At 40.4% G+C, this 20,198-nt stretch overlaps 1 protein-coding gene across 3 annotated transcripts; it reads left to right on the top strand.

Moving 5' to 3' along the window:
- Positions 1-1,108: 1,108 nt before the first annotated feature.
- Positions 1,109-17,430, top strand: LOC137887795 (sodium/potassium/calcium exchanger 1-like). Of its 3 annotated transcripts, XM_068731004.1 has the most exons (12): positions 1,109-1,227; positions 1,818-2,931; positions 6,001-6,210; positions 6,388-6,496; positions 8,898-8,951; positions 9,381-9,431; positions 10,222-10,299; positions 11,560-11,714; positions 12,579-12,812; positions 13,617-13,706; positions 13,854-14,020; positions 14,951-17,430. In XM_068731004.1, exons 2-12 carry the CDS (start codon positions 1,990-1,992, stop codon positions 15,198-15,200), a joined length of 2,340 nt encoding a protein of 779 aa, XP_068587105.1. In that variant the 5' UTR covers positions 1,109-1,227; positions 1,818-1,989; the 3' UTR covers positions 15,201-17,430. The 3 variants fall into 3 exon arrangements, with proteins under 3 accessions (XP_068587105.1, XP_068587106.1, XP_068587107.1); XM_068731005.1 differs by lacking the exon at positions 9,381-9,431; XM_068731006.1 differs by lacking the exons at positions 8,898-8,951; positions 9,381-9,431; positions 10,222-10,299.
- Positions 17,431-20,198: the final 2,768 nt, after the last annotated feature.

Below are 20,198 nucleotides of genomic sequence, written 5' to 3'. Positions count from 1 at the left end.
GGAGCATTTTTATTCTGAATCATATTGGACCTTTTTAAAGGGGACATTCATCCTCATTTTCAGCTTCATACTTCTATATATGTTCTGTTTCAACTAGAACATGTTCATTATGTTTAATATTCAAATAAAACAATGTACAGTCTGAAACGCTCCGTTTTAGTGCCTGTCTCTTTAAGCCCAATGTGCTCCGATTCGCCTGCAAAAAAATATTATACACCTTTGCAAAGGTAGTTCTGAAACCCTGGCTGGTAGTACTTAGATGGGGGGTGTGGTATTATTGATACATATCTAGAATTACAGTCAAAACTCTCTTCACTAACCCTAAACTAAGTGACCAAACTACCACATTAAAGGAGTAATGTGAAGGCTTTAGTGCCATCGAGCATTGAGGTTGCTCCGCTCACCCCTTTCCTTACGTATCAGAGAACCACAGTGGCCTTCATATAATGTTAGAAACAAGGCGAACGCCGTGAAGAGGACTTCCTATGTAGATATAAAAGCCTCATTGTAAGGTAACAAAAACAACAGTCTTAGTTTTAGGTTATTCTACACTAATGCAAACATAGTTATGACTATTTGATTCAATTGCTGCCAATGAATACCCCTAAATCCTACACACTGTTCCTTTAAATTTGAACTTAGGCATGAAATGTTTTCACACTAAATGTTGTCATACACCATGTAACGACATACAATGTGTGATTTTCAGTTTGCAAACGCTATAAATCATCACTGAGGCAAATATCTCCAGCTAAACCAAAAAGCTCTTGTTTTCCACGTGCATGTTCATGTTTTGATTTATTTATTTATTTTCAGAAAAAATTAAAAAAAAAATCTCCATTCCCCCAAAAACCCGGCTACACCTGTCCACACCCAAAATAACGAGCAAACTCCTCCTGTTTTCCTCTGAGCATCTTATTATTCTACATCGAGCAGGCACCGCGCTCAGAGCTGTCCACGAGGTTTCACCTCAGACTGGCAGCTGCGACCGGCACTTTGAATGTTGGCGTATTGATACAGTGTTATATGTGAAAGGGAAGGTGCGAGGTGTTCCGGCTCTTAATCCTCTTAGCAGCATTATGCTGAGCTTCGTTCCAGACCTGACATGCTATGCGCACTTGTAGCTCCCCAAAACCCGGAGTCAGCATCTCTGCGTCCGTTACGCACAGCTGGAGGGGCTGTCCGCAAGTCTGAGGGGGGCGAGGGGCCGAGCAGCCGGCGCTACAGGTAAGACCCGCACCGCCTCTCACTGCATACAGCGGCTTTTTGGATGCTGAAGGATTATCGATTATCTGCGCTGACCTCATTTACTCCACACTTAAGCCTCAACACGACCTTTTTCATCACAAATGTGATGGTTTTATTGACACGGAGAAATTAATGCACAGAGGGTATAGGGTTAATTCATGTTTCATCATTTATCTTTTTCTGCGAATTTCATCACGTCGTCTCTCCTCGCGAGCTCGCGCTTAATATAATCAAAGGTAATTTCGGATTTAATTGCTTTATTGTGAGGCAAGTCCGTTTTTTTTCTTCTTTCGTTTTAACACGTTCAACGTGTCTTCAATGCACTCCTGTTTTGTGGGAAGCCAAAGCCTGTGTGATTATGTAGCCATAGTAACAGGTGGCTGTCTGCATCCACCCCCCAACACACACACACACACACACACACACACACACACACACACACACACACACACACACACAGAGACACACAGAGACACTCCTCTTCAGTAGATCTTCCTCTGCAGCTATGCAAGCAAAGATGACATTACACGTACACATGTTCATGATGATGTGATTTTATCTGTTTCCAGTCTTTCTACATGTTGAAGCTGCCCGCTGTAAAAGATGAAACACACTCTGCGTACGTGTGTGCGTCTCCTCCCTGTTGGCGGTGTCTTCTCGCCACATAACGGAGCTGGAGCCATCAAGGAATAGCAATGCATATGACATAACTTCCTGTTTGGAGTCGAGACCACGAGGGCAATGAAGGTGCACTCGCCTCCGAGGAGGAGACTCAAGCGCAGTCGCATCCTCTTCCTCATCTCAGGTGTGCTGCTGTGTTTCGTCTACACGCTGACTCTGAAGGCCCGGCTGTCAGAGCCGCGAGCCTCCGCCCAGACGGATGACGCTCTCGGTGATGATGTTGTGGAGGTCAACATTCGGGAGGTGATTGCATCCAATGAGACGGAGGTGGAGGTTGTCTCACCTGAGATCACCAAACCTCCTTTGGTGATACTCGTCAACAGGACAGATATGGAACAGTGTCTCTACGTAGATCCTCAACCTCCCCCAACTCCACCGCCACCAACCACTACAGTCACCCCTCAACCCCCTCACAAGAAGGGCGATTACCCCGAGGACATCTTCTCAGTGGAGGAGCGACAGCAGGGCTGGGTGGCCCTGCACGTCCTAGGCATGATCTACATGTTTGTCGCCCTGGCCATTGTCTGTGACGAGTTCTTTGTTCCCGGGCTGGAGGTCATCACCATCAAGCTGGAGATCTCTGACGACGTGGCCGGGGCCACCTTCATGGCGGCCGGAGGCTCTGCCCCGGAGCTCTTCACCTCCCTGATCGGCGTCTTCATCTCCCACAGCAACGTGGGCATCGGCACCATCGTGGGCTCGGCCGTCTTCAACATCCTGTTTGTGATCGGCATGTGCGCCATCTTCTCCCGTGAGATGCTGCATCTGACCTGGTGGCCGCTCTTCAGAGACGTTACCTTCTACATCCTTGACCTCATCATGCTCATCATCTTCTTCCTGGACAACACGATCCTGTGGTGGGAGAGCTTGACGCTGTTGATGGGCTACATCAGCTACGTGAGCTTCATGAAGTTCAACAGGCAGATCGAGAATGTGGTCAAGACCCTGATCAACAGGCACATGAGTATCGTCAAGGTGTGGACTGCAGAGGAGCCGGAGAAGGTCAGTTGGTGATACATGTCTGGGGGAAAAGTGGCTTAAAGATGGATATCATGCAATTCACAACAATATAATCTGTATTCACACTGAGGTTGTAGAAAACATCCCTCTGCCTACCAGTCTGTGACCATCAAAGCTGATTTGATAGTTTACAGATTTCCTCAATGTCCAATCAGATATATGATTGAACAATCAGCTCTCCATTCAACACTGGCAGCTCTAAATAACTGATTACAGCCACAATTTGGCTCCTTCATTTGCAACATCAAATACATCAAATTCATGATGCACTGAAAATAACCCAGTGATAATAGCAATATAATTGTAATTTCTGATCAGTTATGTGCCTGTTAAGAGCAGAAATGACTCTGTAGCGTCATTCGGTTAAAAGTAGGAGACTTGATTAGACAATCAACAGAAACAATCGGCAATCAACAACAATTTTAAAAATACATTAAACTTTTAAGTCATTTTTAAAACAGAAACACCAAAAAAAATCATCAGTTCTAACTTTTTTGTTTTTGAGTAAAACAAGCAATTTAAATGTTCTTGCATTTATGCACCAAAGAACTTATTAATTGGGAAAATATTTGTTCATTGCCCTTTCCATCAATATCGCACAGAATATTTTCCTGATATTAATATTTAACACCACAATATGGCAAATTACTGCAAAATGAAATGTATTGTTCATTTGATGATCAGTGCAAGTTGTTCTGCAATATACCAATAAAAATAACTCTTACTTATTTAAAACATAAGTATAATAACTAATTATTTTAGTTTTATAATTGCAATTTTAAGTGTTGAATGAACTCTTAACAGGTGGTGATTTAAGACTATTTTGTTGTTGTGCAACCAACATCAAAAAAGAACAGCAGGAAGAACACAAAAGATGCAGACAACAAAGATGTCTCTGCAGAGCAGTTGTTACCAGATCGACTTCCATCTGTACACAGTATATTTTCTACCCTTTCATCTCCTCACAGTTGGAACTGCTGCCTGCTCAGATGCAATGAAAGAGGGACAGTGATTTTGTGGGTCTGAGCAGGTGATGCCCTGTATTTGTGTAAAATCCTTTGATGATGCTGAACAGAAAGGACTCCAGGTGTCACAGACAGCGTGTCACAGTAATGAAGTGATTGAAACGTCACTCTGTCTCTGCCACGGCCCTGAAATACCAGTGTGCAGAGATGTTACTTCATTTCGAATGAAAAACAAACAAAGGAATAGTGCATTTTTAAAGGGCTTTTTTTTCTGCACAATGCCTGGAGATTAAACGGCTTCCTGCTCCTCCCAGAAAGCAGTAAATGTCTGAGCCCGCAATTAACATGCAGAGCTGTGTTTCAGTATTTCAAGTACTGCCAGCACATTCTTCAATTAGCCTGAAGCACGTCTGCAGACAGTGTGTGCTCCCTCAGTTATAATACTGGACGTAATGACGCATGCAGCCACATTAATGAGTCAGAATTACTGGAAAACTAAAATATCCTCTTCCAGGAATTCCAGTATATGCATTGTCCAACACTCCTTAAGTATTTACAGCCGTGTCTCTTTAATCTGTTTAGAGAAGGATACCTGTTGAAAGTAGGACACAGGGAATTAAGGATCATGTTGCAGAGACAGAGGACTCAGAGGCAGGAATCACTTAAGAACAGATTAATTAGCACGAAGGAGAAATTTGATAGATTGTATTTTACTGTGTATCTGATTGAATAACAACCGAATAACAAAACTGAAATAAGTAATAAAGTAAAATAATGTACAGTCAAATTAATATTCTGTTTAGTCGCAAAACAATGTGATGTGCATAATGGTTTACTGGGAACAGATTTCATTTGGCTCTGCAGCTCATTCGGTTCAGTAGTTGTACCACTGCAACGACTCCCTCTGGGTCCTGATGGAGGTTGTTATCCAGAAGGAACACACGTCTCCTGTAATCACCTGTAATGTATCACGTCGTTCATCCCCGTCACTTTGACTGCCTCCTGTTTTAGCATCTAACTGCATGTCAAACCACTGCTGTTTTGTCACTACTAATGATGACAGCTGTCGGGATGTTTTTCATGTCCCTTTTTTAATTTGTTTTGATTTGCCCACAAATGGAGCTGACCTGGTGATGTTCATCATCAGGTTTGTGCAGTAAAGAGAGTTTAGGGAATCTGATTTACAGTATTCGTACCAGCATGCCTCACAGGAAAAAGTAAGGTTACGATGAGAATACGAAACTGTTCTTGCAAGAGACTCGATGTTTTGTGCCACATCTGCACTTGAGAGTGCGTCTGTGATTTGACCAACAGTTTACAAAATAAATAACCAGGTCAGTTCATTTCAAGTCTTTTGAACCAAGTACAAAGGCAAGTGAGACATAGATCCAGCATGCAGCATGTAAGCACAATATCAGCCGTCATAATGAAAGTGTTAAAACCATAGTTTTAAAACCACACAGGGCCTCAAGGTGGAGTAATAAAGCAGGATCAACTTTAATAAGGCTTAAGCTTTGTAATGTGATTTTTCCGCTGAAAGCAAGAAAATCATACATGCTATAGTGACTGGATTACTGTACAGTCTTTTGTCTGGTCTATTCAGGAACACTGTTGCACACCTGGGATTGAGAAGTCACCCCCCAGGAATTTCCCTTGCCGGTCTGCTGATTTGATATTGGTTTAGGCTGTGCTTAAGACCAAACTGTCAGGATTAAAGGTGCTGAATTCCAAATTAAGAGCACAAGATTGAGGGATTGCCTCCACAAGGAGACTGCTGAGCCGGCAACTCGTAGCTAACTGTGCAAACAGCCGTTTACAGGCTTCATTCTCTCTTCAGGTACACATTACTACACTGTATCTTTACAAAGCAAATAGTGTTTAGCTGCTATATTAATGCTCTGACTTTCTACTTTAGTACCTTTTAAATCAAGCATTTTAGATTTTTGGCAAAGGAAATCTGAACAACTAAATGTGTGATGTTGTTTTATTGTTTGACAATGAAACAAACAAATCTCTGTATATGTTCACAGGGAATCTGAATTACTGAGGTGCTGCTAACTGATTAAGTTGTCTCTAAAATTTACAGGAGAGTGAATCTCCACCAGCACCACATCCTCCTCCTCCTGCTGCTGCTCCCTCTGCTGCTGCTGCTGCTGCTGCTCCCTCTGCTGCTGCTGCTGCACCTCCTCCTGCTGTCCCAAAGGCTAAAGATAAATCCAAAAATGAACTTGAACCACCTCCGAGCTCCCCTCAATGCAACAAACCGCCACCAGATGATGACAAAGCACGACTCAAGGTACGAAAAACTAAATCTACTGTTGATGTGGACTGTAATTTATTAAATAGCTGTCAGTATTTGAGCTTCCAATTTATTGCACCTTATTTTCTATGGTCATTTTACTTATTCAGTGATTTGCTCAGTTGAAGTTGTTGATGCAGTGTGGTTTCTCACTTTGTGTCTGCTGGCCTGTAGACGCGTCCCACCCTGCAGCGAGGCGGCAGCTTTGCCTCCCTCCACAACACCTCACTGAGGAGCACCATCTTCCAGCTGATGATCCACACGCTGGACCCTCTGGGAGAAGGTAACGACCAGAACCAACCATAGTTTCTGCAGTAATGAGATCAAATGTGCAGCCTGTTGGTTGAGGAGCTTTTAAGGAGTTTATATTCGCCCCTTTTTTTTTTTTTGCATTTGATCCTTAAAGGTTTTTTAAAGGCAGATTTTCTCTACTGTGGTGTGGTATGCGAGAGAAAAAGTTTTCACAGATTTTCATAAATCTGCAGTGGCTTTGAGGTGCAAAATACAACAAAACAAATAAACCAAAAAGAAAATTACATTTAAGAGAACTTATAAAACAAACAAATACTGTGTCTGAATGCTCTTCAGTTTATATATATATATATATATATATATATATATACATACTATTTTGTCGTACAATACTAGTACCCTACAAATTTGAACTTGCCCTTTAATGTTGAGAATAAGGCAAAAACGATTCTTGCAAATTGTCAAAAAAATAAATACAAATCTTCACTTTTATACAGCATTTATATTATATTGATTAATTGCAACAATGGGTAACAATGGGTTGCATTCATAAATTGTATGACACCAGTCTTTCTGTACCTTCTGTAACTTGATACTGTAGTGTTATTTCTGCACCACATTGTAATAATATCCCACTGAACACTGTGCTGTTGGATGCAGAAGAGCTGTAGCTAATAACTCTTTTATTTAAAGCAGAATTGTTGACAATGATAAATGTGTCTTATTAATATCATATATGACATAAATGCAGAACATCTGAGAAGCTGGAGCTAGTGAACTTCTGCTAAAAACAATTACTGAAACGATTAATTTACTGTTGATGGACTAAATGTTCCAGCTCTAGGATGCAGTGACTTAACTCTGTCCTAGTCTGTCCTGGTCTGTCCCTTCCTGTCCCGTCCTGTAAGTCAGGGCAGAGTGGTGAACCACGGCGACCTTCAGCCCGTCCTCAAACTCCCTGGGCCGCTGTTCCCTCGCTCTCACAGCACTCGGCCACCACTGATCCTTAATCAGCTTTTCAATACAGGCTAATAAAAGCTGGATGAGAGCCAGTGTGCTAACAGACCAAGCTCTTTATCTCTGTGGAGCCAGTGTACAGTAGCAGCAGCTGAGGCCGGCTCCGTGTCATTACTGTGGTGAACTGTCAGCATCTTAGACGTGAACCTGAGGAGGTTTAGCTTCCTGATAACTAAACCAGTTTTCTGTGTTACATAAATACAGATGTGGAGGAAGTATTCAGATTATTTACTTTGATAAAAGTACCGTTAAAGGAAAGATCCTCTTCCTAAAATACTTAACATTGTTAAAGGGTCATTTTGGTATTTTTTAAACCTGGACCCTATATTTTCCAATGTTTTTGTGTTTATGTGACTAATAATGTTTTTCAATTAAACCGCCTGCAATGTAATCAGCAACTCCTCACCGTGAATTGAAGTCCACTAAAACTGCTTGTTTTTGCAGCCGACAGGCTCTGGTTGTTATTAGGACCCTACGGAGAAATAAAACGTTTTTCTTCCCCTTTTGCTTGATCCAGTCTGTTTGTTGTCGCCACATCAAGCAAAACGTAAAGAAAACCGTTATATTTCTCTGTATGGTCATATCCATGACAAAATGACAGACCACAAAAACACGCACTTTAGCAGCTGTAGTCTGTAGCGTTCTTCCAAAATACTCAACCAACTTAAAAAGTTATTGTCCCCATTAGTCACAAAAACATGGGGAAAAAGGGTTAGAAATGAATAAATCTGGGAAAAGATGGGGCTAATGTTTTTCTCCTGTTTTTATCACTTAAGATCAGGTAAACAAAAAGTGTGAAACAGGTGGGAAAAATAGTTTTTGTTCTAATACTCATTTCAACCACAACAGGCTGAGGTACACCACTGTGCTAAAGAGGAAAGCAGTCATGTTTAGTTCGAGGTTCACTCAAACAAAAGGTACATATGTTGGGGGTTAGCAAGTTATGTCAATTAAAACTCATCTGGAAGAAAACAGATATGCTGACCAAAAATATTTCACCTGTTTTTTGTTTTTTTTCACGTTTCATAGATGTTAGGAATAAATATAAAGAACTTAGAAATATTTTTCTCCTGTTAGTCATAAACACAGGAGAGAAAATACTTTAGCTCAGACTAAGAAAATTGATCACAGACATATTGTTTTCCTTGTTTCTCAGGGCTTCTGTAATGATTCCGCTGGTGATGCATTTCTGAGTTTATGTAAATGTTTGTGTTCCTGTAGATAACTGGTCAAACAAAGTCACATCACACGCAGATATTTTAGAAAGTTTGAAATGCGTTTGAAGGCACAGAACAGCTCAGTCAGGTGATTTCATCATATCGGTTTGAGTGGACACAGCGTGCAGTCACAGAGAAAATACGTAAATCTCAGACGGCCAAGAAGTTAAAATGGTTGCTGTGGGTTTCCATCCTTAGAGGTCGCCCTTAAAGGCGCCGTGAAAATCCCCGGCCAGAGGAAAGCCAGAAGAGGTAAGAGCGGCAACATGATGTCGCCTCGCTGTTGTTCCCTGTCATGTGTCTTGTTGTGGTTGTAGTTAGTGAGTACCTTCAGTAACTCAAACAAAAGACAACAGTGAACAAATCACAATCCTCTACCTCAGTATGGCAGCGTATTGCTGCCACACTAGAAAACGGATTCTAACGTTTCATGTTAGAATGTGAAAAATAATAACCTGAAAAGATGTTTTCAGGTTATTACGACGTACAAACTTATTACGTTATAACAAGAAACAACTATTATTATAACAAGAAACTATTCATCTTGTATAAGTTGTATAACATGAAAACTTGTTATATTGTGCAATTTATGTATATAGTTGCATGTGATTAAAGTGTCACATAGCTGGAAGAAACTGAAGATGTTCAGAATTTAGTTTAATGTGTGTCTCTGCCAATCAGAGACATCCTTTAATGGGGATGTCAGAGGGGAGGGGTCAGTACAGAGGAAAGGTAAGACATTTGTGTGCCCCATCTGTTGTTGTTGTTGTTGTTGTTGGTGTTGTGCTCAGTCGGATCTGCTTCTGTCCCAGAAATGTTTCTGAACTGGTTTTTGGATATCTTGGATGTTGTTGTATTAGATGGTCGTTTGTTTAAATTGGATGGTTGCATGTGTGTTTGTTTACATCCAGTTGTTTCTGTGTTGTTGTGAGGATCACTGACCTTTTTTCACACACTGGCTGTTTGGAAAACTAATAAATAAACTATATAATAATAATAGTAATAATAATAATAATAATCACAGGACTTTTACAGAATTTGAGTTTGTGCTCATTTAGTTTGAGCAATGTCTTTCATTTTCGTTAATGCCATTTAAGAAAAGTCTTAGTACTAAAGCAAAACAACTATTGTAAATAGTATGATACTTTTATTCTGTTGCTAAATTGACAGCCCATAGTATAGAAATATCTAAGAGTCAAGCGTATGAGGAGATGTACACTGTCCCACTACTATGTAACAAGATTTATTCTGCAGTAAAAAAAATATACCATTGAGCAGACTCTTCTCTGAGGAAAAGAATAGAAACATTGATCACCAGGAGGGATGTAGGTTTACATTTCATAGCTGTGGATATTTAACTCAAGTCCTTGGTTCAGTTTTTGATTCAGTTTTTTTAATTGGCCAGAGTGTATAAGGTCAAAGGCATGTTGACTTGGTTGCACAAAACTGCTCGTGGATGAAGTATCCCTCCGCCAATATTAAAAATAATGTTGTATATGAGCGATGATTTTCTTGATTGCAGCCATGAACAAAGTTAAGCCTCTGAACGTCCCGGTCTCGGGCAAATTACAGAGCAAGTCACATCACTGCCCCTCTGAAGGTGAGTTGTATGTTACAATCTGACGGTTTGATGAAAGCCAACAGTCAGGCAAGATATATGTCAATTTCATGAGATAAGTGTATTAGCCTAGCTTAGCAGAAAGACTGGAAGCAGGTGGAAACTCAAACTCAAACTATTGAAAGTTTGGTCTGTGTGTGGCGGCAGAATAAAAGACACATGCTGTGCGTCTTATGCTGTGTGGTTTGTTCTTGTATTGTGGCCATTTTCTTTGCAGCAGCACGTCAAATTCCAGATCAGGAGAAGACGTCCAACTCCAGCTTTAACCTCCCAAAAACTGCATCTAGAGTTGTTTTCTGTATTACTGACGTTCCTACTACTGGTACAGTTCGCATGATAGTGTTTCAAATAAGAATTAGTAATAACCATGTAATGGCCGCTAAAACCAGATGTATCTGTATCTTTATATTGTATTTAGTGACGTTTTGTTGGTATTTTTCAATTATATTTTGTCTTTATTTAGAAGTTTGTATGCTGTGTGCAGCACTCGTAGAATAGGTCGGTTGCTTGTCGGTGATCAGAGATGGTGTTAAGGGTTAAAGGAGGTTGTTCTCTACAATCAGCAGAGCCTTTCACTCAGTGTTTGTGCGTCACGGTACGGAGTAATGAGGTCCTTCAGAGTCTGAGGTGTAGAGCAAAGTGGGGCTGCAGGGAGTCTGGAGGGGCCTCAACAAGAATCCATCAGCCCGAAGATTAACATGCAGATGGGACCTTGTGTGTGTGTGTGTGTGTGTGTGTGTGTGGGTGGGAATCCCTTTTCCTCCATTACTAGAGCATGTTTATCTCTCAGCACTCCAATCACTGGCACAGCGTACCGGCCCACACAGCATACTAATTTTGTCAGCTTCAACGTAAAAAAATACGTTTTGTCTCGAAGTGTGAAATAAAAACCACCTCCTGTTAGACGAGTGCCAACACCTTCATAGGATTTTGTGTGTGTGTGTGTGTGTGTGTGTGTGTGTGTGTGTGTGTGTGTGTGTGTGTGTGTGTGTGTGTGTGTGTGAGCAGTTTTTGTCAGAGAAAAACAATGTTTACTGAATCATCTACTTGTGTTAAGTTAAGACAGACGGGACTTTTTGGAGTGATGACAGTGATAATAAAAGGATGACTGAACAACTTAATTGGAGTGTTGGAGTCTTCTATATACAGTATATCTGCTGATGTGCTGTGGGGAGATGCAGTATAACTATAATATATGTATAGATATCCCTGTCATTCTGCGTGTTGTTCTTCTTTCTCCAGATGATGATGATCCACAGCCGACTGAGCCAGCCAGTGCTGCTGCTGCTGCTGCTGCTGCTGCTGCCGGTGCACCAGGGAGCGCTGCAGCCGGGCCGTCCACCTCACAGCCTCAAAAGACAGAAGAGAAGAGCGTGAAGACGGCCGACCTGCCAAAGGTTCACACAGTTGATTTCAAAACAATGACTAGAATAGAACATGGACACTATTATTCACACAGACATGCTTTAAATTGAAATTTTTAAAATGATTTCGATCCTCCAGTTTCAAAGTAGTGACTTTTGGATGCTACTACCAACACATAATCTTTTCCATGTATTGTGTAAAACATGAACAACCACATCAAAGTAACATTTCCTGAGGTAAATAACAATCAGCCTCTCTACACTCCTGCCATACTCCATGTTTATTTGTTAATTGCAACTTGAGACAACTGGGAAATAAGAGGTATTGATGAACTTGTGAGCTATTAACACTTATTATTAATATTATCGTTAAAACCGAGAGCATTCGACTTAAAAACAGTCAAATGTTGTCAATTTGGATGATAGAAAAAATGAAGTCACATTACGAAACTTCCAGCTGCCGATGTGAAGTTTGATAGCAGACTCATCTTCATCCAGAGAAGTCCGTTGTCTCCTGTCTCATAAGCCGACCCCCCTGACTCACGAACCCTTGGTTTTTATGCTTTTTCGTGAGTCACTGCCTCTGAAGGCCGCTCTAAATTACAAGTACAAGTACCTCAAGTACAGATGTTGAGTAAATGTATTTAGCTACATTCCTCCACTGCAGCAGACACTTTTCAAACAAAGATATTAGAAATAGAATTATTAATAGCTGCATTAACTGGAAGTCAGCAATTATTGTAATTAGTTACAACTGTGCTTCTCCTGCTGTCAAGAGTCAAAGGTTTTCGTAGTGAAAAAGGTCAAGAGTGCTCACATATTAGCGACGCTATCAGGATTTAGGTTATTCAGAAAGTAAAATAAAATGTAAAGTCCTGGTGTTGCTTTCTCCTGCAGGTGGCAGTGGGTGGATCAGTGGAGGGCAGCGGTGGGGACGAGAGCGGCGGCGATGAAAGCGGCGAGTCCGGTGAGAGTGGGGGTGATGACGATGGTGGAAACGAGGAGGAGGAAGACGACAATGAACCGTTGTCTTTAAAGTGGCCTGAAACCACACGCAAGCAGGTCACCTACCTGTTCCTGCTGCCCATCGTGTTCCCGCTGTGGCTCACGCTGCCTGACGTCCGCAACCCGGTGAGTACAATCCCCATTTGAAGTACTTGTACTTGTACAGTGTGTGCTACTTCTTCTACTCCACTACATACTTATCACATATTTTTGTGACAACTTTAGTTACTTTCCAGTGAAAACGATGTATCTCCATCCTTCATTTCATCACAAACATTTAACATCAACACATCTGAAGTGTTTCTTTATGTGTTGAGAAAATTCTCCTACTTCTGAATCTAAATAGTCGATTTAAAAACCCTCTTTGATCAGCTGGAAAATGCATCATTACAAAGGCGTTCTTTTTTTTTAGCTGATAAAAAGTAGACTTTTTAGAGATACATGGTTCTCACAGGACATTGACGCTACAAACATAAGTTGTGTCATCTTAATACATTTCCTTAAAAAAATTAAAAAAAATTGTGGAAAAGGTGGGGAAAATGGTTTTAGCATGTGGATTTTTCATAAATTGATCATTTATATTAAAGCGATTTTTTTTTCTTTTTTAGAAGCACTCTTGAATTCTCTTGTCCTAAGTGTGTGAGTCTGTCCACAGCTAATCTCGCATACTACTGACCAATCAGCCTAATATTTTTGTGCATATTTATGACTCAAGGGACCTCTCATGATTGTGATGTGAAAGTCCTTGAATTTATTTTAGTTATGCCTGCGTTGACCCTGTATAATGTTTTTGTAAATAAATGTTAATAATAGATGTCACACACATGCAAATCAGTTTGACATGTTTTACTAAAGAGCACCATTTATTCATCTGGCTCAAAGTAAAAATGCTCTGTGGCTGTTTCTCTGAACTTGTTTCTTATTTTCCAGGAGTCCAGACGGTATTTTGCCATGTCGTTTATCGGCTCCATCATGTGGATCGGAGTTTTCTCCTACCTGATGGTGTGGTGGGCTCATCAGGTTGGTTGTCATGTTTACGGGAATTTAAAAACCACTGTCTTTCTGGAGTCCCTGCTTTTGTTTTGGCAAACTCAGAGTAAGCACGAAAATAAACGCCAAAGGATTCCTGGATTATTTATTTGTAATCTTCTTGGTCTTGTTTTACAGGTGGGGGAGACTATAGGTATCTCGGAGGAAATCATGGGCCTGACTATCCTGGCGGCCGGGACGTCGATCCCTGACCTGATCACCAGTGTGATCGTGGCCCGGAAAGGTCTGGGGGACATGGCCGTGTCCAGCTCAGTGGGCAGTAATATCTTCGACATCACTGTGGGGTGAGTACCAGCTGCAACGGAAAAAGAATTTCAAACTGGCTTGGTTTGGTTTTTATCTAATGGCAGCAGTAGAAAAAGTTCTCAGTTCCTTTACTGAAGCAAAAGTATCAATACAACAATGTAATGAATACTCTAAACAAGTAAAAAAGAAGAAAAGTGAAGTATTATCAGCAAGGTGTACTTAAAGTATCAAAAATGTGTGTGTGTGTGTGTGTGTGTGTGTGTGTGTGTGTGTGTGTGTGTGTGTGTGTGTATATATATATATATATATATATATATATATTAAAAATATTTATTTGAATCAAAGCAGTATTAAATAGAAATACAATAATTTATTTAATAACCATTTGAATTGTGTATTTCTATGCAAATCACCACTAAAGATGACAAAAACTATTTCCTATGTTTGATAGTTTGACGGGTCGGTTTAAATTATGGTGGGGCAAAAAGTTAGTCTGCAGCCTTTTATACCAGCTGCTATATCAAACAAACCATCAGTAACGACCGATATGTCATCGAAGATCAGCAATTGTATCGGAGGCCAGAGATCAGGATTGAAGTGATAGTCATAGCGAAATATCTCTGTGGTGGCACTGCTAACAACTCATAGACATGACAATTAAGGGGCACCAACCAGCTTTTTGAGAGGCGTAACAAGCTACAATGGTTTCTTTATTTGATATGCCAATTGCATGTTTTCAATGTAGATTCTTAATCTAGAAAGTGACTATAGCAGTAATGAAGTAGAAGTACAACATTTCTCTCTTAAATGTGTTGGAGTAGAAGTGTAAAGTAAGGTAGAATTACTTGGGTAATGTACAAGTATCTATCAAGTACATATAATTGCTAACTTTCCTCTGCTGTCTAGTGTTTCGATGTACCGGTCCGATAAAGTATGTTGACCGAAACCCGTCTGTCCTCTGGTTTTAGTCTGCCCGTCCCGTGGCTCATATACACCCTGTTACACAACGGCGAGCCTGTAACCGTCAGTTCCAACGGCCTGTTCTGCGCCATCGTGCTGCTCTTCCTCATGCTCCTCTTCGTCATCATCTCCATCGCCATCTGTCACTGGAAGATGAGCCGAAGGTTGGGCCTCACCATGTTCGGTCTGTACTTTGTGTTCCTCGTGCTCAGCGTCATGCTGGAGGATCGCATCCTCGTCTGCCCCGTTTCAATCTGAGCTGACAGGCAGAGAGAATGATCACCTCAAATGACTTAGGTACGTCCAGACAGGATCAATACCGTTACGTTGGATGTGTTAGATAGAACAACCAAACCTGATGTCAAAAGGCTGACCTGGTGCACAGTAGACACATGGTAGTAAAACAACCTAACTAGCAGTGATGTCAAAGGAAAAGTCCACCCTCAACATAGTTTTACCTTATTAACCTGTAATCTTTAACATTTTCTAGCCACTACTCTGTCCAAAATTAGTGTAGCGTTCATTCACTTTTTTCTGCTAAAAATCCCACAATGCAATGTCCAGCTTTTTATAGATCACTGTGCAACGTTACACCTGTCAGTGATGACACAGTGTCAGAAATACTGCTCTTAATATAGTGAAATATTGAGTGTAGCAACACACTCCAGCATTGGGAGACACGTCAAAACACCCGCACCTTTCTCTGTAAGCCCACGAATCGTTAACTAGGATATACTACTGGTATATTTTACAGCACTGACAAACGCTCCAGAAAAGCAGCACGGTTTCTGCTCACCTTTAGTGGTTTAACTTAACTTCTACAACTCCTTTCCATCGTCCGTTTTAGACGTCAGAGTCTCCCGTGTTACGTCGCGGTTAGGGAGGGGTGAGAGGATTCAGCTGAACCGAACCATCAAATCCAAGCCGACACATCCTAGCTAATGTTGACCATTTTTGATATGTCAAAAGAATCTATGTGTGAAATGCGCAAAGAAATCACTTAAATGAAACTTGTACCTACAGTGGATTTTCTTTTGTAGATTTTCCTGCACTTATGGGTGTAAAAAAATGTACAAAGCCCGGGAGGTGAATATTTATAAAGTGCACGCAGGCTTTCATAAGTCACACACGCGCGTGCTTTACTAGTTCTGGTAAACGGATCAACGGCATTTCAGTGGATTTTAATGTGTGTCTATTTGTGTTGTCACGGTACCGGGGCTTGGAGCGACCAAAAAGGACGAAAGACTTGCAAGCAATCATATCTCAAAAAACTAAAACTTTTGTTGAGAACTGCAATGGATTTCTGCTCAGAATGTTCCTGATTATGACCAAAAGTGGTTTAACTGTGCATTAATCGACAGGGAAAGTCATCTCAAAATGCATTGTAACACATTCATTATGTCCTCATAATTGAACTCTTGTAAAAAAAAAACAAAAAAACTCTTGTTTGCTTCAAATCAGAGGAAATTATCAATGTGTTATGATGCCGTTTTTCTCACATTCTTCTCTGGTGACGTCACATATTCAGTAAGACTTGTTTGATTTTTTATGTGTATTAGAATGTGAGAGACGATTGCTGAAATGTGAGTCTTTTTTTTTTGTTTTTCAACAAAATCCAAACGACTTGACCGCAGTTAACTGAGCACTGAAATGCTGTTGAGAAGTGGGACAGCATCGCCATTACTAAAGCGTGCGTAGGCTAAAACATTTCGTCCATGTCACCTCCCTGGGTCTGTAGCAATTACACCTTTTGTGCAATTCATTTCTTCTTTTAAGGCTATTGAATTTCGGTGCAAAATCTCAACTCGAGGAAGACACCGTCGCTTTTTGATTTGGTGTCAGTGACCTCTTGAAAACTGTTTTAGATTGCTGATACATTTTTTGCTACAGTATAAGACTCCTCTGTGGTTGCTGGATGTAACTGCACAATTATCTACCAACAAATACAAATGCACACAATAAAACTGTACTAGAAATGCAACAAGCACAGAACGTGATGTTCTGTTTTAGTTAACAATGTTAACAAAGTTTTCCTTTTAATATTTTGACCATAATGCTTAGGGTTCATCCCTGAGGTGACTTTAATGGATAAATGAATTAAATACATTACAGCAGTAAAGGTTTCAGATTCATTGTGCAGCACTTCAAAACTACTGGATGCAACTTCAGTTTCGTATGTTCAGTATTATCTCTAAAACTCTGTTCTGTATTCAACCAAACTATAGTGTTTGTTCAGTGTAGAACAATTTTTGTGTGAACAAATATTTTATTTTGTCAACATAACTGTGGTGGAGAAAAACAGTGATTGTGTCTGTGTGTCAGACTGTCTTAGCTGTGAGAAAATAAAACCTGAGACCGGTGTCATGTTGTCATGTTGTCAGACGTTACTGTCTTGTTAAATTGTTCAATTGAAGTGGATGCAAACGTGTATTATTGATAGGAAAACTATCAGTATTTCAAATAAAAATTCCATGCTGCAATAAATTATTTTTTTAACAGTGAACTGGAGCTGTGTGCCGTATGTGAAAATGATGAGGTACTTATCCAAAGTCAGTGTTTTACCTACAATTACTGTTTTTACTGTTAGTCCTTTGGCTTTTAAGAGAGCATAGATAACGGCTACAGTTCCCCTTCAGAGAGGGCTGTCTGATAACAAAAATCAGAACTCTACATTTGTTTAAAGATGAAATAATATACTATGACTTAATTGATATTTTTTAACGACGTACTGTACCGTGACTCTTTCATTAAAAAGTTGGTACAATAATTGTACCGACTTTTTTATGTCATGTTATACTGTTAGACTTTTTGGGAGCTTTTTATAGCATACTATACCACGACATTTTGTATGACTTTTTAATGCCATACTACATATTTTGTATGGCATACTATACCATGACATTTTTTATGACATTTATTTGGCCTACACATTTTTTTATGACAAAATATTATGACATTTTTTGTTTCGAAATGCTATACTATGACTTTTTAATGATAATATAGTATGTCAAAAAAAGTCATGAAAAAGTCATAGTATATTATGACTTCTTTCGACATGCTATACTTTGACTTTTTGACAGAATAGCATGTCAAAACAAGTCATAGTATGTTGACAAAAGTCATAGTATAGTTACTAGTAAGTCGAAAAAAAAGTCATAAAAAAGTAATTGTATTTAGCATTACTTTTTTCAACTTTTTTTTAGGACTTTTTTTCGACATAGTATGACACAAAGAAAAACCCAGCACCAACCGGGGAGGATGACGGCCTAATTATACCTGCTGCTAGAGAGTCTCATATGCAAGTCTCCATGGACTCCCGCTCGGGGTGAGACATGTTGTACAAAAGACTGGATGGTAATGGAGCACCAGGCAGCAGGTCAATGGCACAATCATAGGGTCGGTGCAGGGGTAGGGAGAGCCTGCTTCTTGCTGAAAGCTTCACTTAGATCCTGATACATAGAGGGAATCGCTGACAGATCAGGGGGATCAGCGTCAAGTGAGGGGGCAGCGCCCTCTGTAGGAGCTCTGGCAGATCTCAGGCATGATGAATGACAAAAAGAGCTCCAGCTCTGAACCTTATTCTTTGACCAATCAATATGGGGATTGTGGAGCCTTAACCAGGTCTGACCGAGAACCATGGGGGTGTGAGGGGAGGATATAGTATGGAATCGAATGGACTCATGGTGATTACCAGACAACACCAGGTGCAGTAGTTTTGTGATGGGGAAACAAGGTTGGCATCGATGAAGTTCTCATCCGCTCCAGAATCCACTAAAGCACGTAGGGGAAGGGATTGTTGGTTCCATATGAGGGTAGCCTCAAGCTGCATTCTGGTCTGTGGGACTGAAGAGGGAGTAGTTTGGCTCACCAGTATCCCACCTCTACTGATGAGACCCATCAGCGTACAACGAGGACGATGAGCGTCGTGTCGTCTGCAGACTTCAGGAGTTTAACAGACAAGTCTCCTGAGGGGCAGTCGTAGAGGAAGAAGAGCAGTGGCGAGAGACCACATCCCTGAGGGGTGCAGTACTGATGGTCCTGGTGCTAGGCCACATCCCTGAGGGATCCAGTACTGATGGTCCTGGGGCTAGACCACATCCTTGAGGGATCCAGTACTGATGGTCCTGGTGCTAGACCACATCCTTGAGGGGTCCAGTACTGGTGGTCCTGGTGCTGGATGTGGTTTTGTCCAGCCTCAGCTGTTACCTCCGGTCTGTCAGAAGGTTTGTGATCCACTGACAGGTAGAGGATGGGACAGTTAGGGTGAAAGTTAAATCTCTCAACAGGAAGTAGATCTGTATCTCTGGTTCACTGTTATTTTGATTCAGGAAGAACTAAATGGTATAAACTCAAATTCATCTTTATTTGTCACAAATCATAATAAAACATCACTAACATCATGAAAAAACATCGCAAACATCATGATAAAAGTACAACGTATGTATCAGTGTGGTTGTATTGAAATAATCAGAGACGTGTACTTCTGTTGATTATTTACACACACATAGATATATATGTATATATATATATATATATATCAATTTACTTACACTTCATAAATTATGTTATTAATCATCTACAACTCCTTAATAATTGGTTTGTAATATATATAATACTTAATTTTGATTTCAATTTTACAAATGGGGAATCCATCACGAAACACATAATAGACAAGCTTATTAATCAAGAATAAAACATTTATAACTGTTGTTATCAATTGCATACTAATGAGTGTTGATGTAGGAACAATGCTTTACAACATGAAACCTTCCTGCTGGCTTCATTTACAACTCTGGAGGTGAATTCATGTCCTCTTTTAAAGCCAATAACAGTGTTGGAGTGTTGATGTTGTCAGTGATGAGGAACTTTATGTTCTCAGGTTTGTTCCACTGTGGAAGATGCTGTGGGTTAAACTTTAACAAGTATCATATAAAGTCATGTAAACATGATACAGCTGACCTTTGAACTGAGTGCTGCAGGTTCACACTGATTTATTAAAGTGTTGGAGTGTGACAGCAGCCTGAAGACACTGAGGACTGATAAAGAAGAAGAAGAGAATTTAAATATTGATATGTTCTTGATCACTTTGTGTTGTGTCTATTTGCCTTTTCTGTTGAGAAGATAACTGAGACTTTTGTGGGTTTTGAGGCACTGATGGCCTTTCAATGTCATTTATAAATGTTTAGTAAGGCATAGATAGTTTTCACTTTAAAGGAGGTCACACAAAATATTTAACTAACGACTATTAACTACCTG

Source organism: Cebidichthys violaceus, unplaced genomic scaffold (assembly GCF_023349555.1).
Source record: "Cebidichthys violaceus isolate CVI_PGR_0920_01 unplaced genomic scaffold, fCebVio1.0.p SCAF_5, whole genome shotgun sequence".
Lineage (NCBI taxonomy): Eukaryota > Metazoa > Chordata > Actinopteri > Perciformes > Stichaeidae > Cebidichthys > Cebidichthys violaceus.
Note: the sequence above shows the minus strand (reverse complement) of the source record. Positions and strands in the feature narration are given on the sequence as shown.

Bases quoted from the DNA above. Each gene is read 5' to 3' on its own strand.
- LOC137887795 (XM_068731004.1), top strand. From the start codon at position 1,990: ATGAAGGTGCACTCGCCTCCGAGGAGGAGACTCAAGCGCAGTCGCATC. The intron at 2,932-6,000 runs GTCAGTTGGTGA...TAAAATTTACAG, and splicing joins CTGCAGAGGAGCCGGAGAAG to GAGAGTGAATCTCCACCAGC. The intron at 12,813-13,616 runs GTGAGTACAATC...CTTATTTTCCAG, and splicing joins TGCCTGACGTCCGCAACCCG to GAGTCCAGACGGTATTTTGC.